At 45.4% G+C, this 24,813-nt stretch overlaps 1 protein-coding gene across 2 annotated transcripts in view; it reads left to right on the top strand.

Moving 5' to 3' along the window:
• The window catches only part of LOC105023139 (receptor tyrosine-protein kinase erbB-4), a 238,158-nt gene extending 214,691 nt beyond the window's left edge, over window positions 1-23,467 (top strand). For both annotated transcript variants that reach the window (XM_029116654.2, XM_029116653.2), the window contains exons 21-27: window positions 8,491-8,646; window positions 10,938-11,013; window positions 11,213-11,359; window positions 12,618-12,715; window positions 14,837-15,007; window positions 16,520-16,829; window positions 17,885-23,467. In XM_029116654.2, coding sequence (XP_028972487.2) covers window positions 8,491-8,646; window positions 10,938-11,013; window positions 11,213-11,359; window positions 12,618-12,715; window positions 14,837-15,007; window positions 16,520-16,829; window positions 17,885-18,795 — 1,869 coding nt within the window. In that variant the 3' untranslated portion in view covers window positions 18,796-23,467. The remainder of the gene's footprint in view (window positions 1-8,490; window positions 8,647-10,937; window positions 11,014-11,212; window positions 11,360-12,617; window positions 12,716-14,836; window positions 15,008-16,519; window positions 16,830-17,884) is intronic.
• Window positions 23,468-24,813: the final 1,346 nt, after the last annotated feature.

Here is a 24,813-nt window from a genome sequence, read left to right as displayed (position 1 = left end):
CAGAGTAATGCAAACTCAAACGAATTTGCAGTGATTGATGATGACAGAAATGCAATAAATATGGCATCAGAAAACCTCCCCGGTGTATTAATAAAAACAGACTCTTCAAACAAACTCTGTTTGGATGCAAAAGGAGAAATTAATTTGGTGGAAATCAGGAACCCTGCTTTGTTATCTCTCGTAATCTCGCCCCAAAACGCAGGCGTATTGTTGACATTTGCTGATATGAATTCTGCACAGGGTATAGTTTTATTGCCTTTGTGCGCGGTGACATTTGTGAGTGTGGTGCTGTGGGGGGGGGGGGGGGTCGTTAGTGGCCCACCTTGGGATATGTTGTCGCGGGGGTCGGAAACCCGGACAAATCTATAATTAGGTATCCTAGCAGTCAAATGCCAGTGTCTGATGTAAATATGGTCTCCTAGTTGATCATTCCCAGGCCTTCCTATACACGCACACACTGTCACAGCTGCCGCAAGATGTCGCACAGTGGGAAAAGGCACCTTTGAGGGAGATGGATGGAAACACTTCCCCTAAGCTGGCATTACATTGTGGCTGAGTGGATGGGAAATGGCCCTTCACAAACTCATTTCATTGATGCCGCGATGGTCCATATTTCACAGTCGTGTTGAATACATCAGTTCCGAGGACAGTTGACGCTATAGTGTGGGGGATGAGTCGCTATCTGCGGACTGTGAGTTCGTGTATCGAGAGGGTTTGTTGTTGGTCGTCATGACGCTCTGTCACAAGCAGCTGATGGTTGATAGATCAGATTCTGTTCACTCAGCTTCCTTGTCAAATTACATGGACACTTTTTTTTCCCTGGCACGATGATGTCAGCCGGACAACAGCTCTGGCCACCCCCCTGCCCCCCCCCCCCCCCCACACACACACACACCCCCTTGCAGCTTCACCCCCACGCTTTTCGCAAACACTTAGACCCCTTGAAAAACGGCGTGCTGGTGCTACCTGAGTGGGACCATTGTTGTCGGGCCTTATCAGGTGCTGCGCAGTGCTGAGCACGCAGCCCACTCCTCAAGGATGCCATTGTCGTGCGTTTGCCACCCCCCTTTTCACTGCACAGGGAGCAAATGCGACGCGCAGTGCAACAGCCTTATCGGTCCCTGTGGAAACAGGCCTTCGGCCCACGTGCACTCTGAAGGCCCCCACAAGGGAAACAGCTGTGTTTTAAATGTATCCTAGAGCATGTGTGGCTGTGGAAGTAGCAAGCTTCTGACTCGGCATATCAATAGACAATACTTGGTTTTACCAGTTGTAGCCTACTTTTTACCTACCCAATCCAATGATGCACTATTTAATATCAACTGTTTCTAGCTGGAAATCGGTCTACCACATGACACAATCAACCACGTATCCACCATTGGAGATACTATCCCACGATCTGCCGCCGCCCCAGTCCTCTGTGATCTCCTCACACCCTGCCGCTTTATCTTGTTCCTGCAGCATCCGTCCCGCATTCCCGCTGTTGCGCTCGGCTCCTCCCCCTCTGTCAGACAAGCCCTCTGCTTGTTCCCTGACGGGGATATTTAACATACATTAGCTCCTTCTTCGGAGTGCGCCTCATGTTTGATGCCTCCTATTCGTCCTGATCTTCATTCAGCGGTGCAAATGAATCGCAAAGGGAGCCTGACCTGTTCTCCGGCACACCCTTGAGAACTTTTAACCTCCATCAGTGTGGCTCTCCGCGCGGGGTGAAGCGGAGCGGCGCGGAGCGGAGTGGCATGCGGTCTCGTGCATATTGAGGGCGAACGCAGAGATGTAAATATGGAGCAATGTGCGCGCACGCTTAACTAGACACATGGACATTCACAGCAGAATATTCAGGATGGTTGGCAATACAAAGTATTCCCGCCCTCTGAGCAAAATCTCTTTAGCAAGGGATCCCACGCTGTGACCTCGGATGGTCTGCCATTCTCAGCATGTACGTACACAAACACACACACTGCTTTCACACAAACACACATTCTCTCTGTTTACACACACTCCTTAACATAAATGGTCATCATCTTATTCACTAGAGAAAGCTCCATAAGTTTGTTTGTCCTAGTCATTCTTTCTGTCCTGGCCACAACATTGGTAAGGGCCTCTTGAGATGACATTAAAATCATAATTCAGTCTTCTGAATATCTGAAAAGGAGTGGATAGAAATGTACACACTACTCTATCCTGCTAACCAGATATTTTTTGTGCTGAAATATTAGTGCCCGGGCCCTGTTCAGAGCATCCTATTCAAAGTATGTGTAGAATATGGATTAATGGAAAAGCTCATTCACTGGGATTCAATGGAAATTATCATTCACCGGGATTCAAACCGCGGTCAAGTGCTGTGCTACTGTGGAGCCTTTTGTATCAGCAGACTCTTGTAGGAGGGGTGATTGAAAGTTCACCACTTTGTGATAAATGTGTGTGTGTGTATATATATATATATATATATATATATATATATATATATAATCTGATATTGTTTGTAAATATACGTGATCGTAAGTGACCATTATATGTAGGTAGTAGTTTATAAAGGTAGCGAATCCTTCTGTCATGAGCAATAGCATTAAAATGGCACGTGTTCCTGGGCCTACCCAGACTGTTTAGAAACCCAGGACTCAGGGATGACAAGTCTAGTCACTTTGTCTTACATATGCGTGTGTACTAATATCAGTTATCATATGCTACCATAACATGTAGGTAGGTTATAACGAACCGTTGGCTACATTAAAATGGCATGTGTTCCTGGACATACACAGACTGTTTAGAAACCCTGGACTCAGGGACGACAGGTCTGGTCACTTATTGTCACGTGTGGTATTGAAGATGAACGAAGAAAGCCGTCGTAATCTATATTTCAAAGTAATACAAATTATTCCAATCAAGAAATAAAGTTTCAGTGAATAACATAGTTACATGCCAGCAATATTCATTGTCCTCCCAAATCATATACAAGTCTACAAAGTATAAGTGTCTCAAACACATTATAGCATGAATGTGTGCTATAGTAGGAACACACGTTAACAATGGACAGCTAACTCATTTAATGACACAACGCGTCGTGAGGTCTCCTTAATGAAAACCAACTTCTAAATAGTACTTCAACACAATGCGTCGTGAGGTCTCCTTAATGAAAACCAACTCCTAAATAGTACTACAACACAAAGTGTCGGGAGGTCTCCTTAACGAAAACCAAGTTTGACAGTGTTGTCCCATTTAACCAGTTTGACAGCGTTCTTGTAAAGTTTGATCCATAACCCATACAGTACAGTAAAGCATATTAGACAACTCATCCCTTTACGGGGAACAAGGGAAATCCAAACACTACAGACACCTTTCCACAGTATCATGGTTTTAGTTACATTCCAGTTTACTCAGAGTTTCTCACCTCTCCATGTGAGCTTAGGAGGGTGGGGCTGATGGCCCACACCTGTTGTTCCAGATCTTTAGAGAAGTAAATGTTATGCAGGACGCTGATTAACATCACCAAGGGTGTGTTGGAGAATTGTTGTGGCCAGACGCTCCTCTTAATGAAATACACTCCCACTCTTCCTCAACAGACATTTCTCATTAGCCTACACTCCCGAGCCATCTAAATGCACACTGGCTGGTTTACACACTCGCTGCTGTCGTGGCGTTGGAACTGACCTTTGACCTGAAGACGATACCTTCTCACGCCCACAGTTGATCTGTTGATGACACAGGGAGGCGTGGCCGTGATCAGCGGCTCCCCCACAGCTGACAATAACAGGCTTTATAGTTTGAGACATGCTTATATGCTTCTTTTTTGAACGGGTTGCTGTGCATTACGCCTGTGTAATCCGCACATGCCCACCTGTGCCAGCGCCCGCGTGTCTGTGCCTTTATTGCAACGTCCTGCGGAAGAGAACATAATGGACTCGCTGTGCCCCCCCGAGCCAGCCTCCCAGACACGCCACACCGACCGGAATACTGATAGGCGCGCTCCCGGCCAAGAGGTGAGTGCGGCATCGCGCCCGGTAACTTTGCATAATTACAATTAGAATTCTTTATTACTCTGCGTTCTCCAGTATTGGAAAGGTTTAAGAAGCCACTGTACTTCTCACAGCGTGAGAGAGGGAGGAGACCGGAGGAGGAGAGAGGAGGAGGAGAGAAAGGATGAATCAGAGGAGGATGAGGATGAAAAGTGGGAGATGAAACAGAGGGGGGAGGGGTTTGGTGGGACTATTGTTTGTCACCTTCAACACCATCTTCAATGTCCCCTAAAGCCTCACAGCAGCAAACCCCAATCAGCAGTCGATGTTTGCGACGTTACAGCAACGACACCGGGCCAACCCGGGAAAAACCACAGGTCGAGGGAGAATAATTAATAGGCTCCTCATTTCATTGTACACTACTTTGCTCCACCATGTGCCCTTCATTGCTTCATCACTTTGGCACCCGGCCCAAATGACACACTGCTTATTACACTAGGTTTGACCAGGACCAGCTGATGCGGCTCAGTAAAGAAGCCGTAGCGTGCATAGTGAACAGGGAGCCATTTTGGACTTAGCGCAGTGACTGTGACACTGCATTAACAGGGCATATGCACCATCGATTCCAAATGCGTCTTAAAGCAGATGGGGGGGAGGATATTACAGTGAACAGGCCCCGGCTCCCAGCCCGTTCTTCACGGCTTTATTGTAATCAGCATCTCCATTGATCCCCCCCCCCCCTTCGCCGCTCCCGGTGCCAGTGCCCCCAGAAGTAATCTATTTTAAATATACTTTTACAGGGGGCCCCTATCACTGGAACCTCTCTCTTGGCCCATTATAATTGTATTGGCAGGGCTCCATGAGGAAGATGGGAAGGGAGTGGCAGGGTGTGCAGGGTGTTTCGCACTGGGGAGAGGGCTAAGGGGGGGCCATTTTGTGTCACTTCCACTTGTCTTTTAATGCATTGTTAGGTTGGATACTGACTACCACGCACGGGTTACCGTAGAGGGTATGTTGTTTTTCGGGTCACATGGACCAGGCAAACTCCACGATAAGGAGAAACTCTTGAGGAAAACAGACAAAGAATATTGGAAGCCAGTGTTGGACGCTAGTTTGAAATGAACATTCCGTTAGCTTTGGGTTAGGTAAATACCAGGCCGTGCCAAGATGCCCCTGTGTTCGGCTGACGTGGCTAGCATAAGAAATCTCAGTGACTTTGAGAGGGAGGTGATTGTCAGGCAAGGTTCAACAGGAGTTTCAGTGACAGACTGCTCTACTTGCTATGTTCAAAACATACCACGCATTATTTTTTGTGGAATGCCCTATAATGCTTTACTGTCGATATTTAATTTAAAAGGGAACTTTTCACAGGATGTTTCATGGAATGCCATGAACGTCTCAGTCGCCCGATGCCCATGCAGTTGGGGGCACTTGTGTGTTCCGCCACCATCAACCGAACTGTGAAATGCATGCCAGGCGCATTGAAGCTAATTTAGGGGCTTGCAGTTGCCAACAGCCTATTAAAACACTGTTTCCAATATTTCTGACAGTTAGCTGAGTGTGTGGTAGGTTGGATGACGTGTTTGTGTTTACTTGTGGACATGTGTTATCATACTTGTGAGAAACCAGTAGTCGCCGCAAGTATCCTGGCAGATCAAACAATGTTTCTATCAGACGGGTGTTTCTGTCTGTATATCAAACATTGTTTCTGTCTGTTTGTCAGACGGTGTTTCTGTCTGTATATCAAACAGTGTTTCTGTCTGTTTGTCAGACGGTGTTTCTGTCTGTATATCAAACAGTGTTTCTGTCTGTATATCAAACAGTGTTTCTGTCTGTATATCAAACAGTGTTTCTGTCTGTATATCAAACAGTGTTTCTGTCTGTATATCAAACAGTGTTTCTGTCTGTATATCAAACATTGTTTCTGTCTGTTTGTCAGACGGTGTTTCTGTCTGTATATCAAACAGTGTTTCTGTCTGTTTGTTTGTTTGTTTGTTTGTCAGACGAGGTTTCTGTCTCTATATCAGACAGTGTTTAATTCAGGCCCTGGGTTAATGCCTTAAGGTTTCTAAGGTTCTAAGGTTTAGGGGGTTAGTGATTAGGGTTAGAGGTTTACGTTTAGGGTAGAAGTTAGTTCTACATTTTCTTTTTGAGGGGAGGGGTATTTTTGCATAATTTAGACAGGAGGAAACAAAGGGGTAGACTACAAGACTTGAGAACACAGTTCAACATGTTGTGCATTCAGAGATGCGCTTCTGCACACCACAATTGTAAAGGGTGTTTTTTTCAGTGTTTGTGGCCTTTCTTTCAGCGTTAGTCTGGCTGTTCTCCTCTCAAAGTTCTCATTATCGAGGTGTTTTCGCCCACAGAGCTCCAGTAAACGGGCAGGTATACCTAACAAAGTGGCTAGAGTGCTACCATTACTCCGCGGCTCCACACGAAAATAGGATTTTAAACGGAAATACAAAACGTCCCCAAGAGTGTAGTCAAACAAACCTCTCTCTTTTGAACGCCAACAGCATGGGGGATGGATGAATCTTTCCTCCAAGGCGCACAGCGCCAACTCTCTGCACACAATTGATTTATCCACCCACTGGTCCGGTGAACACAGCCACAGCCGCCGCGACACTACGCCATCCAACACAATCTGCGTGACTCAGCTTTCTCGGCTGCGTGGTGAACCTAGCCGACAGGCGCGCGCGCGTGCATGGCCGCGCACATTCCCCCCCCCCGAAGGTCGCTTCATAAGTATTTCTAAATGGTAATGATTCTCTCCGTTGGCAGGATCTGCTGATTCTTCACTGTCTAGCATTTAAGTGTTACACTGAGGTGAACAGGAGACACGCACACGCCTCCCCTCCTCACCTGAGATATATCTTTTTTGGGGATTATTGATCTCTCCGCAAAGTGGCACCCGCTTGTTAAACACCCCGACTAATGCACTTCAAATGGACCCTGCTCGCTGTTTGTCTGTCCCTCGCACGCTTGGCTTGCTCTGTTAGCGCGCGCACACGGTACGTCTGTCCTTTGGTCCAGTCTATTGAGCAGCAAATGAAGGCGTAGGCTCGAGTCCCCACGGGCTAAACACAATTCTCAGTGATTTCCTCCCCTCCGCCGCGTCGCTCATTGGGCTTTGTAATCAACACTACTGTGTTGGCAGGACATCGCATTTCTCCAGTGCCTGTCCTAAAAAGAATTGGGCCCCGCTGGGGGGGGGGGGCACGATTGTGTTTGAAGATCAAACATAGTCTGTCAAACCGTGACCAACGCTAGAAACATTGATGGGATTCGTTTTTTTTTTGTAGGCGCAGAGGCAAACACAAAACAACCCAGCAGATGAATAATTTTCAGTATGCGTGAGAATGTTCACGTTTGTTGCTCGGTGTGCTGTATGCTTTTTCAGTTCTAATCGTCACCGCAGGTGTGATTGAAGTCATTTTAAAGTGTACTGAGTTTCCCTGTTGGAGTTGTTTAACTTAAACCACCCGCGGGACGGATATGGGACTGAACAGTAGGTAGCATGATTTGCGAGGTACGTACATAGTATTCACAAATTAGCAGGACCGATCGAGTTACATGGCCACTATTGGACACACATACACACCTGTCAGTCTGCAGTGGTCCGTCCCAGCAGGTCCGGCTTTTTTAGATTGGTCCTCTTTCAAATGAGTGTACATTTTGATGATATATAATCCGCAGGAGGTGTGTGTGTGTGTGTGTCTGGAGGGTCACACACCCCCTGTTTGGGTATGCCAGGGTCGCTCTTTCTCACACACAGGTCCCCTGGGCCTCCTGTATGATTTATGGCTTTATGATAATCAGCCATTCAAATGCAATTACCTGTGTTAGGGGGCAGAGAACACAGCAGGGACAACTGGGCGAGGTGGCGTGGAGGTTCAGCGGGACGGCTGGTGAGAAGGGTGGGGGGGTTGGCGGGGGTTGGTGCGTGTGTGTGACTGTGTGTGTTCTGCCAATTTACCACTGATGCAGTATAACAGGGATGATGGTGATGATGATAACGACAATTATGGGGATAATGATGATGACGATGTTGATGATGGCAATGAGGATGATGATGATGATGATGTAGATGGAATTGGGAGTACACAATCTCCCATCTCTCTCTCTGTTTCTCCCATCTCTGTTTCTACCATCTCTCTCTGTTTCTACCATCTCTCTCTGTTTCTACCACCTCTCTCTGTTTCTCCCATCTCTGTTTCTACCATCTCTCTCTGTTTCTACCATCTCTCTCTGTTTCTACCATCTCTCTCTGTTTCTCCCATCTCTGTTTCTACTCTCTCTCTCTGTTTCTCCCATCTCTCTGTTTCTACTCTCTCTCTCTCTGTTTCTACTCTCTCTCTCTGTTTCTACTCTCTCTCTCTCTGTTTCTACTCTCTCTGTTTCTTCCATCTCTCTCACTGTTTCTACCATTGCTCTGTTTCTCCCACTCTCCCTCTCCCATCTCTTTATGTTTCTACCATCTCTCTCTGTTTCTACCATCTCTCCTGTCTATATCCCTCTCATTCTCTCCCAGGGTATGATGTACCTGGAGGAGAGGAGGTTGGTCCATAGAGACCTAGCTGCCCGTAACGTCCTGGTCAAATCCCCAAACCATATCAAGATCACAGACTTTGGCCTGGCCAGACTGTTGGATGCAGATGAGAAGGAGTACAACGCAGATGGTGGCAAGGTCTGTCTCTCTGTCTATCTGACTGTCTGTCTGTCTTTCTGTCTGTCTTTCTTTCTCTGTCTGTCTGTCTATCTGCCTGCCTGTCTCTGTCTATCTGTCTGTCAGATGTTCTGTCTGTCTGTCTCTATCTGTCTGCCTGTGTCTGTCTGTAAATGTTTCTATTTCTATCTGTCTATCTGTCTCTCTAACTGTCTCTCTTTCAGTCTGTCTGCGCGCGTGCCTGTCTGTGTGTCTCCATGTCAATGAACGACTGCTGTCAGAAAGTTGAATGTATTAACATATCATTCTTTGATACCCATTATGAGTATTTAAAATAACATTCATTTTATGAAAAAATATGCAGGTGTGCAAAGCCCCTAAGCCAAAGTCTTTCAGTCGAGGAAATGTGTTTTCCTATATGATCATGACTATTCCCAATCTCTCCCCTTTTTATTGATATCTTTAATACCATCTCAACCTCAATATCATCTTCTAACCCCTCCCATGTAGGTGTTAGTGTTTACATTGGATGTAACTGTTTTTTTAAAAGAGGGGTAAAAGAAGACCACTGCAAAATAGATCAGGGTCTTTGAAGTAATCATTTTTTCCTCCTAATCACTACATTCAGAAATTCTGAATAGTTTTTGTTCAGGGAGGGGACATTAGGCTGATGGAAAGAACTGAATGTTTAAACGACTCAAGTCTTCTTTAGATGTACAAATGGATTTGTAAAATGAACAAAATTTGGCACTAATGTCTTGGGGAGATCGTACGGTTGCGCTCGTTTTACAGATTCAGTTGACCATCATGGAATGTGGAGAAACCCATGTTTGGCTATCTCAGGAAAAACATAGTCAAAGAAACATACTGTGTGGCGGCAACATTTCTGGGGTCCTGCAGAACATGCATCTGAAGGACTAGCTCGTTCGTTTGGTAGTCATGGAAGCTGGTTATGATGAAGCTTGACTTGGGCCTAGCCCCCAGGTAGTCAGCACTGGGCAACTGACAAAATCAATGTTTCTTAACAGAGAGGGTGGAGTGCAAAGGCACCCGGTGAGTGCCAGTCTCCAGCAAGGTTTGCCTATCAGTCTTAGAATTTGAAGAGTTATCGGTGAACCTGATCGCAGTGGGTTAGTTGGCCACTATCAATTTCTCTGCATGCGGTTCCTCCATCACGGCAGAATGTTTCTTCGGGGTGGCAGAGGTCTCAGCGGTGTGCTTCTTGCCCTTAATAGGCTGATATATAGACATCTCACAAAATAATGTGTTATGAATTCAAAATCGACACAAGCAGAATGAGGGGGAAAAAGTTGTTTCGATCGTTTTGATGAGGTATACTGTTCTGGTATCACTTGCCGTCTTAATATACATTATGACCTGGGTGGTTTTGGTCCTGGGTGCAGATTGGCTGAAAGACGTGGTTTATATGTTAAACCATGTAGCATGGATATGAGCACTGAAATGTGTTTGTAATTCCTTTGTTAACCAGTTTATGATAGCGTTGGGCCAGAGACTGGGCTACATTGTACATTTTTAATGCATACCGGTTGCTGATTCGCTCTGATTTATCACTGGGCACACCAAGAGCTGTTTCCAGGCACTCCGCATTGCATCTCATCTAAGAACAGCCCTTAGGCTTGGTCGATGTGTTATCCCCCTCTTATTTTAAATGTCATTTTGTATGTATATGTCCTTAAAGTGTTTCCTTTTCAGCTTGGGGTCGCAGTAGAAAATAGAGTGCAAGATAGAATGTAGTGGTGGACATGATATGTAACACCAGTCATATTGTAAGGAAATAGCTTTCCACAGCACTTACCTGCTGATTTAAACTAGGTTCACCGGTCCAGGAAATCAGCTAGTGTGGGCCTGGGTACCGGTTGCTATGACAGCCAATGGTGACACATTGTACAGGCCACTGTAAGGAATGCTACAATGGTTTATCATAGTCAAACCCAGGAAGTGACTTCCAACATGCTGTAGGAAGTTTCGTATTCAATACCACGCTCATACCGTATTTGACCTTCATGATACGACGACTGGGCAATTTCGTAAAATAATTCCGCTGCGGATGTGAATGGAACGTAATGTCTACGTATTTGCCTACTCGGCTCTTGAATAGAGCTGTCTCCACACCCCGGTCTCTACGCTGGATGTACACGGTTGTGTGAGAGTTGAGGTTGGAGAGGTGACATGGACTAACAACAGTTTTTTTGGCACTCTGGCTTGATTATGTTGGATTTGCATCTGCAGAGCCCTCGAGTCAAGGATCCTTCTCTCAGTCCCTCTCTCTCTTTCTCTCTGTTTCTCTGTAGATGCCCATTAAGTGGATGGCACTGGAGTGTATCCACTACAGGAAGTTTACTCACCAAAGTGACGTATGGAGCTACGGTAAGTGTCGTGCGGTGACATCGATGACAATCAATACCGGATACCTCATTAGCCAACGAGCCTCCACTGATAGGACGAAATGGCCTGACTTCCTGTTTCTCTCTCGCTGGCTCTTTCGTTCGGTCGTGTGTGTCTTATCCTCTCCGTCTCTTGCTCTCTCTCTCTCTCTCTCTCTCTCTCTCTCTCTCTCTCTCTCGAGGCGTGACCATTTGGGAGCTGATGACGTTCGGAGGAAAACCATACGACGGCATCCCGACGCGCGAGATCCCTGACATCCTGGAGAAGGGCGAGCGCCTGCCCCAGCCCCCGATCTGCACGATAGACGTTTACATGGTCATGGTCAAATGTACGTATTATTCGCTTTATCTTCTCCAGACGACCGCCCGCAGGCTTCCTGTCACAGTGGTAATGTTGCCGGTAAAGGCCACTGAACACGGACAAGACGGCTGGTGACAAATCGGGCTGAGAGCAGTGATAGTAAGGTGGTTTAAGTGTGGGAAAAGACTCATTTCAATTTGAGCTTGAGCGGATTGAGCGACGCGGGGGAAAGGGAAAGAATTGCCAGGCGGGAAAAAGATGGCGGCCGAGTAGCAGACGACGGCGAACTTTCTAGCCCCTGATGTCTCCTCTGTGTTGTGAATGAGGATGACGCCGAGCGCGGCGCTGGAGCAACACGATGTGAAGGCCCCCATGACGCTGAGTGACTTGGACACCCCGGGGATGTGTATTCCCCTATCGCTCTCACTCGTCATATCCACAGTGCAACACAATAAGCCCCAAACGCCCCCCCCCCCCCCCGACACACACGCACACACACTAATGACAGATTGAAGGGGATATAAAATTTGCCGGGAGGTCAAGTATAGGAGCCACTCTCGCTCTCGTCACTCGGCTGACGGAGAAAAAAAAAGCATCCACCACATTAATAGGAGCATTAATTCTAATTACATGTTGACTGTGAGCTGTTGTTTGGGATTTGATTCGCAGTAACACCCGCGCCCTTGTGCCTGGTGAAAAATTGATGGAGATGAAATGGAGTTTGATTGCTCGCGTAATTGCCGCTCATTTAGATAATGTGTCGGTGCCCGCATGTTGGTTGGAGGGGAAATTAACAGAGAGGAATATGAGGGAACAAGAGAGGAAAAAGGGGGGGGGGTATATAGAAAGCCAGTGAGCATTGACTTGCTAGCGACGGTAACTAGGAGTGATGTAAGGAAAGTAGACTGTTCAGATCTCTCCTTCTCGTTCTCTGTCTTTCACTTTCTGTTATCTCCCTCTCTTTAAAGCCCACTCTACAGCCAACTGTGTCTTATGTCAGCCAGTGACAGAGCAGTATTTTATATTGGCCTTAGGTTTAGGCTGATTCTGTTATCTGGGATCAGCAGTCACCATGGTGATTGGTGACAACCATTCCTCCTGGGAAATCCAATGAAAATGACCTACTAAAAGCATTTTTTTCCGTGGGCCTGAATGAGGAAAGTGCTCGGTATGAGGTGTGAACTAGGGGGTTTAATCCATCTGTGTTTTCGTCTCCCTTGCTTTTTTGCGTTCTACCTACATGAAAATACATTTTTGACAAACTTCCCTGTGCCTCTTTCCTCCAGGTTGGATGATAGACGCGGACAGCAGGCCAAAGTTCAAGGAATTGGCTGCAGAATTCTGTCGAATGGCCCGAGACCCCCAGAGATACCTGGTCATCCAGGTACTGCTCCAATTAAGCAATTAACCACAATACGTTGTGGTTCAGTATATGTCCAATATAGGATTTTTTTTCTCACAGCCCAAAGCTGAGTGCCTGGATACAGCCTTTGCCCACGGTATATTAGCCATAAACTGGTTATTAATGTACAGTGCCCTCCATAAGTATTGGGACAGTAAATTCAGAATAGCTATTTTTGCTGTACACTCGAGGCATATTTAAATATGCTTAAAATTGGAAATGGCAAAAGAACAGACGGTCAACTTTCATTTCTGATTGTTTCAACACATTTACGTTTTACCAAATAAGAATGACAGCACATGTATACTTCCATCGCCCATTTCAGTTTTGGGGCAATTCAACTGAATGCAAATATAAGAAGTATATAAGCTACTTATTATTCGCAAATCCCTTACATGCAATTAGAGCAGTGAGTTTGCGAACCACTGACTTCACTCATGAGATCATCCTTTGAGATGCTCTGCAAAGCCTTTACTGCAGCCATTTTGAGCTGTTGCTTGTTTTGGAGAGTTTCAGTCTCCTCTTCAGCGAGTGAAATGCGTGTTCTATCGGACTTCGATCAGAAGATCGTCTTGGCCAGTCAGAAACGTTCTACTCCTTAGTTGTGTTGGCATCGCCCATTGTGTTTGGTGGCATCTTCTTATACACTGGTAGCCAAGATGCTTCTGCACACTTCTTGATTCATTCTCCCGCTGCCGTCATTCTCTACATCATCAATAAAGATGAATGAGTCCGTTCCAGAGGCAGCCATGCATACCCATGCCATTACATTGCTGTCACTATGCTTCACAGATGATGTGGAATTCATTGGATCATCTGCAGTTCCTTTATTCTCCACAATTTGTGCCTCTTTGATTAAAGTTCCCCCTCATCTTATCTATCCATTAAAAAAAAAAACTGTACTGGCTGATACCTGTAATCTTTAGCAAATTTTTATCTGGCCTTTCTGTTTTGTTGATCAGAGGTTTGTGTTTTGCATTGTAGTCTTGTAATTCCATAGGTCTTCTGCAAACAGTAGATTGTGACACTCCAGCATTCTGGAGGTTGTTTTAGGGTTGTTTTTCACAGGTACAGTAATTTATCTGTCATCAGCTACTGTTTTCCTTGGCCGACTTTGTTGTTGTTGATTGCTGAAGATTACTGTTTTTCAGTCTGTCAAACTGTAGATTTGGCTTTGCCTAACTTTTGTGCTATTGTTCTGATTGAGTTCCTCTTTTCTTCTAGCATCCAAATCATTTGCTTTTATTCATGGACAGCTAACGCCTAATGCAGACTCCGAAGGATGGAACTGAGACTACACATTCACAGCTCATTTATGGATAAACAATCAGTGCAACAGGAAACACCTAACCATTTTCACCTGTTAGCCAAATTTCCAAATATTTATGTGAACATGAATTGGAGGATGGAACTCTGACAGTACGGTTATTCTTAAGTGTTAAACAAAAAAGAAGATATTCTGTACTTTTTGCCTCATTCATCTTTCAATCATATTTTCATATTCCTTGAGTGTACAGAAAATATAGCAAATTTGACTTTACTGTACCAATAGTTGTGGAGGGCATTGTATGCTAAAAAGTAAAACATTATTTTGGTCTAACCCAAAGGTATAAGTTGTGATATGGAATGGTGTGTGTTATAACTCAACCTAATGCTAGGCAAGTGTGGTGAACCAACATGTACGCTGGGCTGGGCTGTGGGGCAGGAGATGCCCATCGATGATTCCCATGAAACCCTTAAACAGACATGAACTTTTTATTATCAGGAACAACTACCAATCAGTATTTACCATCCAAACCTACCATTTAACTCTACTCTATAACGCTCTGGTTGATGATACATAACACAGTCCACTCCAGATGAATATGCTGAGCCCGGTTTATGAGTGTTGCGAATCCCTTGCATGAATGTTCCTTTTTGGTCTGTACGTCTGTGTACTGTGGTTTAACGCAACGCAGTCCCGAGCTCTTGTAAACACCAGGCGCAGGTCCGATACGGTGCCAAGTTGTGAATGCTGCATGTGTAGTGAAACATTTGCCTACGGTGTGCCTGACCCATGAGGTGATGGTCATTGCCGGGTGTGTCATCATCCCTGTGTCCCAGGGCGATGACCGCATGAAGCTGCCCAGTCCCAACGACAGCAAGTTCTTCCAGAGCCTGTTGGACGAGGAGGACCTGGATGACTTCATGGACGCCGAGGAGTACCTAGTGCCTCACCACTTCAACATGCCTCCCCCCTTGTACACCGCCAGGCCCTGCGTCGACTCCAACCGGGTAGGTTGTAGCACACGCGTGACCGTCCTTCCGGCACGCCGGCCCATCGAACGAGGCGACACCCCCAAATACACACATGCAAACACTATCCACGACAATGGTGGACGTCTCCCTCCCGGCCTCATTACTACTCCCTTTCTCTCAGCGCTGAATCAGCTTGGAAAGAGTGTCAACGCCGGCGTCTGTCTCGTTTCCATTCATGCATCCACCTCCCATAGAGACCGTCTCCATCTCCGAGTCCCGGCGTTTCACCTCGAGAGCTGGCCTCGTCATGCACCCGCTCTCCTGTTTCATTACGCGGGCCTCCGTGTGCAAATAGCAGCCTCTCCACTAAAATCCCGCCGTCGTTTGCTCAGAGACTATGAGTCCGCCGTTTGGTTATTTACTCTGCTGCTCACTGACGCTCTGCCCGGACCATGCTCCTGCATATCATATTGACCCGCGTACCCGTTAGCTGGCGGGCATTCAGCAGCGCCGTTGTTCTGGACACAGACACACAAACACGCTGAAATGTCGGGGGTCAACATTCTGAATGGAAGTCTTTTTCATTACGCAGTCAGACTAAGAATAGACTGAACAAACATCGAGTAAAAAAAAAGAAGTATGTTCACTTTGAATCAAAACACTAGCACTGCTGGCACAGTCATCTCCGAAGCCTCCCAAATGGCACCCTATTCCTTATTTAGACCACTACTTTGATCAGAGCTCTGTGGGAGCAGTACACTACACTGACAAAATAGTAGTATGCCATTTGGAACATGGCCCGGTGTAATTTGGACTAATTTGCTCTTCTGATTGTACTTAATCAGAGGAGAGGATAATGGGGGGCCTTTTAAAACTTGACGAGAGATAGAGGGATAAATAGACAGGTCAGGCTAGAGGAGGAGTAGAGATGATTGCAGGGCGATGGAGTGATGACGTGATGGAGGGAAAGCAGAAGGAGTGGGTGGTGAGAGAAATAACCCCGGTGCCACCTCGAAGCTTCCTCTCGCTGCTCTTTCCTCAATGTGTACTTGCTGCTTCCCAGCAGGTGACTCATATTTGCAGTAAAACATTGCCGGCAATAGGATCGCTCTCTGAGATACTCTGGCGGGCAGGTCTGCCAGTAATAGCTTTAGGCTAACCTGGAAAACATCAGGAAAATACATTTGACCTGTATGTCACGTCGTGTGACTGTTTGTTGTTGTTTTTCAAGTGTTCGGTTTTTTCTCTTTCTTTTTCCATAAGTCCCCTTTGAACCAAAGAGAAACTTAGTTTCCAACAGCATGTTGGTTCATGGAATCAAATGTTTTTCTCTTATAAGTCGCATCTAAACATTGTTCTTTCTGTTGAACTAGCCTTATACATGGCCTCTCTTCTAAGCAGTGTTTATCAATGAGAATTATACATTAGATTCTACATACAAAGAAACATCACTGACTTGTGCGAACGGCCTTGGAATAAAATTATTTGTGCCCTCCCAGCATTGGACTGAATCTCTTCCTCCAAACTCTATCCCTTGTATTTTTACAGAATCAGTTTGGATACCGGGACGGTTCTGGCTTAACCCACGATGACTGCCCGGAGTCGGGAGGGTCCCCGGCCTGCGCCCCCTCCCCTGATTCTACTGGCCCCCAGGGGGCCGCCCAGGAGGCCCTGGATGACCCGCGCTGCAACGGCACCCTGCACAAGAAGAAGGCCCAGGCACGGCACGGGGCAGAGGACAACAACGGGCAGCGCTACAGCGCCGATCCTACCGTGTGCCTGGGGGACCGGGTCGGGCCGAGAGAAGACACAGATGAGGACGGCTACATGACCCCAATGAAGGACAAAACCTCGTCAGGTAGGTAGTTGACCTGTGGCCTGGTTGCCATGGCACAAATTAATCCCCATGCTGGACTAAGAAGCTTGCACAATAGCTTCATATTCCAGGAAGAGGCTTAATCCTCCTCCAGAGCCTAAACCAGAGCCTGGAACTGAGCTAAGAGACATCCTTGACAAGGGACGGCTCAGAAAAGAGCGAATCTTTGTTTAATCCTGTAAAGTAGGCAATAGAGACACAGGCCGATAGCTATAGTACTGTGCAAAGGTCTTAGGCCAAATTACTGCATGTATTTACACTCTTGACAGTTGGACCCAGGTTTCACCTAACCGTGTTGTGTAGAAGCAGGAAGGGTTTTGCTTAGTAGTGGAGGGGCCTATATTACTGTATTCAAAGCATCCGTATCCCTTTTGTGATCTTCAGAATATTCATTCACTACTAAATTCACTTTAGGAATTTTTCTCCTCTATCGTGTTTGAACAATAGCCCACAGTACCCACAGTCATTTTTGCATTATAGTATAATTCTTCATTTTTTCCAAAGCTATTGATTTCCGCTGTACCGTGTGCTGACTCGGAGCATTGTAAAGTCTAACTTTATCTTGGATATTACAGAATCGTTAGTTAGGACTTTGATCGTAGGCTATTTCACTCAGTCAGTTGCAAGCAACGTTATCGACTTTGATTTGTGGGAGAAGTTGGAAATATAACAAAGCCCTGAGCAACAAAAAAAAAAAAAAAAAACGGATGCAATGTCAGAGTTTGAAGGAGTCGAAGAGTGGGAAGGAGTGGAGCGATCAATAGATTCCATACCCCGCCATAATAGTTCTTGGCAGCAGTGGTCTTTCACCTCGGCCGTCACTGTGAGAGGACACTGCCAAGGGAAGGGTTGGCAAGGTGCCCTTAAGGTTTTGAGTGTGGATCATTATCATTTTCTGTTCGCTCAGTGCTCTTTAGGGAATGATCTTTGCTTTGACTCTTTTCTACCCTTCTTTCTCTCCCTCGTTCTCTCTGTTTTGCTGTCTTCTCGCGTCCGTCTGTGTCTTTCACTCTCTCTCTTCCTGTCCTCCTCACCAGACTATCTGAATCCGATTGAGGAGAACCCTTTCGTGGCGCGGCGCAAGAACGGCGAGGTGCACGCCCTGGACAACCCGGCGTACCACAGCACGCCCAGCAGCCAGCCCAAGGGGGGGGAGGACGAGTACATTAACGAGCCCCTCTACCTCAACACCTTCCACAACCCTGTGGACCTGGGCCTAGAGGTCTTGAGAAAGAACGGTGGCCTCCAATCACAGACCGTCGCGTCGACCATCAGCACCGGTTCCCACCACCAACTCACTCTCCAAACGGGCCTCCCATATTACCCCCTGGCACCGACACAGGGCTCCCCCTCCGGGCTTCAGGGAGGGTGTCGCCACATACCTCCGAGTCACCTCATTCACACGCTCCACGGTGTGAGCATCAAAACCGGCAGCTCGCCGCAGCGGGCCCACGCGGTTCTCCAAGGTCACCAGTCCCACTCGATCCGGTGTGACAGTGGTCCCTCTGTCAACCAGGTCTGCCAGCCTGAAAGGTCAGGTGTCAAGAAAGGTTCCGTCTCCACTTCGGCGCCCGAGGACGATAGGGGCGCCATGCCTGCCTGCCAGGGACACACCACCCACCCTGGCAGCATGCTGAAGCAGGGACATGGGCACCAGACGGCGGGCAAAGCGGCAGGCAAAAAGCTCAAGGTGACCTTTGACAATCCAGAGTACTGGCAGCACAGCCTGCCACCCAAGTCCTTGAACCAGGCGAGTAGCGTCCAAGAGGGCACATTACCCGCCGCCCAGACGGGCAGCACCAACGCCAAGTTGTTCTACAAACAGAACGGGCGCATCAGGCCGGCAGTGGCCGAAAACCCAGAGTACCTATCCGAGTTCTCGTCAAATCTCAAGCCGGGCACAGTTCTGCCCCCTCCCCCGTACCGACAGAGGAACACAGTGGTGTAAAACCCAAGTACAAGCTATACCACCCTCCATTCCCTGTTCTCCAGCTCCTGGACCAGCCAGCACCTAGTCCTTTCTGGTTTCCCCCTTGATGGGGGGCATCAACAGCCCATTAAAACAGAGGGCCTCCACCAAAACACCCCCCCTCCTAACACAATGTCCTACCATCCAACACCTGAACTAGCTAACTTGGTAATGCTCCCCGCGGATAAAGAGCTAGCGATGGCAACCCAGAGATCCACCGACCAAGCCCAGGCCAAGTTCCACCTCCTTACCTCCAGGATGGCCCCTAACTGGCGCATTAACAGTAATAACCACCGGACAAAGACAGGTGCTAGCCGCGCAGACCACTGCTAAGTGTACAAAGGCTGGACTCACTGGACTGAGAGTGGCGGCACAAGACGAGCGTGGAGGAGAAATGTGACATGGAGAATGCTTGACAAAACTGGACTGTCGCCTAAGCAGCACACGGACGGTCCGAGGGACTGTCGAGAAGGTACAAGAGAACGGCGACGAGGAACATGAAGAGGAGAGTTGGCAAAGAGGTGTCACACCAAGTGCTGTATGTTACAAGGCTGTTAGTGGGACTAAATAAACTTGCGCGAGAGGTAAAGACAGCCAACCACTATTTAACGCTGGAATGTTCCTCACATAGGAGCTACATGTTTGTAGATAATACATCACCATCACCCTAGCGTTACTCACTTACAGTATTTACGGTAACTAACTCTATGGTGACCACGCCTGGTACTGTTTTCCATCTTTTATTTTATTTCTGAAAGTATTTATATAATGTCTTTGGAACCTTAACTACTTAACCGCGTTGACAACGCAGATCATCCACTGCATACTTTGTTTGGTGAGGTATTCGCTGGTATTGTACGTTGTTCACTCGATAGTGCTTATCACAACTAAAACTACTGCAAGTGGGTGGCTTATAAAATACTCTTAATATAAGTTACTTCATCAGTGTATTTTTATTTTTTTTCAATTATCTCTCTCAATAGATTATTCGTTGCTCAGAAGAGAGGTCATGCAGATAGTGGCCTAACACAGTGGCACTGAGTTTATGGTAAGAGTTTGCAATGCAGGAGGAAAATGAGAAGGACTCCTGTAGCATACGAAAATAGTCTCTGATATTACTCGTTGGTTCTTAACTATGAACAGTAATTGAGTCCGTCGGTGAAAACATGGACGACGCAGCATCAGCAGGCCAGAGACAGAAACAAACCAACATATACGGAGACGGACAGTTTCACAGGAAGAACAAGATATCCAGAACAAGGCTCTGACTGATAACAGAGAGAGATATCAACAGGCCTTTCCTGGGAGAGAGGCTGAGACGCTCGGATGGAGAGACAGAGGGAAAGAGAGCAGAAGAGCGAGAGGGAGTGTTGCCCTAAGGGAATAAAGAGTGGTAGTCATGGTGTGGAGAAGATCTGCAGAACTAATCATCCATAAAGGTGCTGCTAACCTAAGCCCACTAAAGGTGGAGACGCTTCATCTTGCCTCGTCTCTCTCCGCGACACTTCCAATTTCACCTCTGCACAGCGAGGAGGGTTTCCAACTCCTGAGGCAAAATCCAAACTCTCAAGACCCAGAGGTTTGACACCTATGTCTACCCGTGTGACTTCGCCAAGAGTCTCTCTGTACTCCCGGCCCAGGGCTATGTGATTAGTTTGGTGAATCAAAGTTGAATTCCTAAATCGAAATGTGTCTTCAGCTAATTCATTGGATTTGAATTCCGCATATTGAAGACAGAAACAACCCCGCACGATGTGAAGAGCATATCTGTGCCAAATGGAGTACTGAGAGGTCCGGTAAACATGAGTCAGGTGTTACTCTCACAATCGAAAGACTGTGAATTAATGCCCAATAGACCATTCAGATTAGCTACATAGGCACAGTAAAACCTCCTTCTATTATTACTATATAACCGATGCCACGTAAAAACCAATAAGAATACTGCCAGCCAGTCTGCTGCTATGTGGAACTTCCACGTCCGCAAGGAAAACTTGCATTTAGGCATTCGGTTTGATTATACAGCACTTACATCGCTTTTACAGAGCCACGCTGGTTCGTTTGTCATTTTTCCTCTAGGCAGCCGACTCCATTTTCCTTTAGCTTGTCTATATTTCGTCATACAGTGTAAGGGGATGTGTCCCAGGCATCCATGTGGCTGAGAGGAGCGAGTGTTATTTATATTCTTATCTGGTGCAGTTTGTGTTTGTTTTAACCCGCGTGGAGCACTTTGATCAAACTGTCAGGAAGCCAGAAATAAGAAAAACAGTGTTCTTTTTCCGGGCGCCACTTGATTACTTCACACACATGTCACATTCATCCCTATAACATTGAGGTATGTGACAGGAAATCGAAAGAGGAACATCAGGTAAAAGGGTCATACTGAAGGATACTAAATGAGAAATCTCCATGTTTTAGTGATATTTGTTTGCTTCGTGTAGTTTTCTTGCCTCTGGTTATGATGATGATTATTTTATGAAGGAGCATTTTGTACTGCCTTTGGACCCGAAACTGGAAACAACATTTAATTTCAATGTGAAATATTAATGTTGTGTTTTCAACTTGTTTTTTCGAAGGACTGAAATGAGAAATTGCTGTTCTGTGGTTTTTAAAACCAGCAAACAACAGAGTGTCTGGTGTTTTACAGCGGCCATAGTAGGACCACCAATTATGACTCTTAGCCTGTCCTTATATGGACACAGACGGTTTGGGTCATTATTCTAAGCCTGCAAACACTATGTTTCTTTTTATCTACCAGAAAAACACCTATATTTGTAATCTGGTTATATGATGGTCAACCAGATATATTACATGTTTCTTACATGTCTTGATGACGTCATGCAATCAACATTTTTTCCTGGTTGTAATCAAGTTGGATTATAATCAGACGTTGGGAAAGTTCTGGCCCCTAACTGTTTTCCCAGTTTTTGGTCAGAAAGTACTCAGAGCCTCTGTCATCAGCACAAATACTGTGTCCTCCACCACTGTAGTGGATCGTTATAATCTTTTTTTCTAATTATCATCATGCATGATACCTCATTGTGAGTGCTATTCCCCTTAACTGTGAGTATGTGTTCATTTCATAGTATTTCTGTCCAATGGATGGATGGTTAGGGGGACAGCTTCTTTTGCTGTCAGGAGTAGGAATCAGTAGCACAAATTCTGTAGTCATTTGTGATTGAGGTATAACACATCATTGAAAGTTGTGTTACATACATTTCACCAGTGTATCGATTACACTGACAAACGTACACACTGTACTTAGTCATCTTGGCTTCTACTGTTATTTTGGTCATCATGTCCAATGTTTTTGTAATTTTAACATAATATTCCCGAAAACTTGAACATATTTCTTTATTTTATTGTGTCAATAATGTTCATATAATAAAAGAAATTAGGGTTTTTATAGCCGCAACACTTAAATGTTGGCGTCTTAATTGCACGTATTGTCATAATCAAATGGACTCATTATTTCAGCCAGGGTTTTCGGTAAGAAATTTATATATACCTGTCGAACTAATGTAATTGTACAGGCATTTGGAACTTCCTCCAGATTGAACACGCTATTGACCCGTGACAAAATGTGAATAGTATTTTTATAGAGCACTGAGATGACCCAGAGACAATTGTATATAGGAAAGGAGTGCTTTGCCTTTACGTTGCTGGTTCTCTATACACCAATTTTTGCATTTATTGTTTCCCTAATTTATTTTATTTTGCCCTTCTTTTCTCCTTTGTGCATGTCAGCTGTCCTTTTCCTCCTTCTAGGTGTCATGGATAAAAGACGTAGCCTCTGTATGTGCACAGTTAGTGTACTTTGGGTAGTACAATTTGATTTTAAATGTGAAACACCCCTTCTGGCTGCCCACCTGTGGGACTGGCTAGTTGGCCTGGATAAAGCATCACTTTGTGAGTTTTCTATTTAATATATGTGTTGTAGTGAACAAGGCAGTCAGATTCCTGTGTGTTTCGTTCTCTCCCCCAACGCCTGTCACAACCGATTTGTCGAGCATAATAAGGACATATCTATTACCTTCTTTCTCTCTCTTTTGCTCGCTCTTTCTCTCTGCCCTTCTATCTCATCAAGACATTTTTCAGAGATGCGCTGCCAACTCGGCCTGGTAGGATGCATTACGTTGCTGTCTGTTTTTCTAGTAAGATGGGCTAGTATCCTATCCAGCCCACGTATCTGTGGATCAGTCCCATTTTGCAATTCACATTTACCCAGTCACCTATTTTTTCCCCATGATTTTCATGATTGAAAATGGAAAGGTTGAATTGGACGATGTGGAAAACTGTCAAAAGATTATTGCGTGGCCCCCCCCCCCCCCCCCCAACAGACCTGTACAGTATGTGAAGAAAGCTTACTAAAGTTATTTTGATGTAATGTTTGATTTATTTGCATGCTTGTGTATAAATGTAGTGAAACACTGATAGAGGCTAACGGTGTCTCTCCCTTCTCCGGCTCTGCCTTGTAATCCTAATCTCTGCTTCCCCGTTATGTTGGCAGCGCTGGCTACAACTCTCCACTGAACTTTAGACCATACCTAAAGCTTTATATCATAGGGAAAAAATACTGTTCCTCATATTTGTTACATGAATCTGTCAAAAATATATTTTTAATTTAATATAAATAAAGATTGATTCAATATTTGAGCCGGTTATTAATGGTTATTGTTTAGTCTTTTGTGTGTTTCTGTATGTCCCACATCTTGATAGGTTGTTTTGTTTGGTTGTTCATTAAGCATGACATTGTATTCATTGCGCCACTAATTAAGAGCAACTATGTATACAATTTCTGTGAGAACTCTGTTTCTTCTCATCCCAGAACCGTAAACCAATGATGTGGTAGGTACGGTCACATGCATCATTTGCACTGTTCACTGGTTGTTTCAGTACCACTAAGCCTCTATCAATTTTAGGACCCGGTAATACTGGTGCACTGGTTTAGTATATACTTAACAGTGTGTACTTGACCATCACCAGCACAGTATGTACTTGCAGTATGTAGTAAACTATGTAAATCTAGTGGTACTGTAGACCTCTCCATTCACATTTGCAAAAGGAATGTATCACAAAACAGAGATTTAACCAGAATCCATGTCTGCAGTGCAATTTGCTTTCATAAAGAAAAATCACAGCAAACAAGCTTTAATGAGGAACATTTTAAATTCTGTGGACCAGTGGGCATATTTGATAGTCATGAAAACTAGCTAATGTCCAACTAGCCAACATTGCAGAGTCAGCCAGTCAAACTTTATGCAAAATGAAACATAATAGGGATATACTATATATCCCCTTTATTTTTACAGAGAAACCAACAAAGACCCAGGTCTCTCACAGCTGAGCCCTGTATTAACACAAATAAAACAGAAAACAGAAAAAAATCACAATTAACAGTAACGTTTGTCAGACATTTAACTCGCGTTGAGAGGAAATATTATATTCTCTATATTTCATTATCAATATATGTTCTCTCTATATTTGATTTCTGCATTCTGCGTGCATCCCTGTTTTTTGTGACCTCCTCTGTATACTATTATCTGGTGTGTGTTTTAGGGTAGAACAGGCTGCTGAAAATAACGTGAGGTTCAGTTGCATCAAACATGTCTTCTGACAGATGGCTTTAGAGCATTTTTATGCCTCGTTTCCACTGGTGCCAAACACTGGTGTTTTACCCTTAAGTCCAGAAATGTTTCGGTTTCCATTGACATGGGCCAGCGCCAGTCGGCCACTAGGTTGGGTTGAGTAGCTCGGCTCTCACATAAGTTGTTGTGAAAATAATTTCATTGAAATAAATTAACATAGTTTGTAACCATAATTTTCGAATCACATTAGCAACAAGAAACTCTCGCTGCACCGTAAGGTGCATGACTTTCGTCAGACCACTGACCCGAAAGGCATATACATCTAGAGGAATATTGTTTATTCAGTAACTAACGTGATACTCCCTGTTGAACAGTAGCTGTTGCTCGTGATAGTAGAATTGTTTAGTTACAA

This window comes from Esox lucius, chromosome 22 (genome assembly GCF_011004845.1).
Source record: "Esox lucius isolate fEsoLuc1 chromosome 22, fEsoLuc1.pri, whole genome shotgun sequence".
Taxonomy (NCBI): Eukaryota; Metazoa; Chordata; class Actinopteri; order Esociformes; family Esocidae; genus Esox; species Esox lucius.
This window is presented reverse-complemented; position numbering and strand designations above follow the sequence as displayed.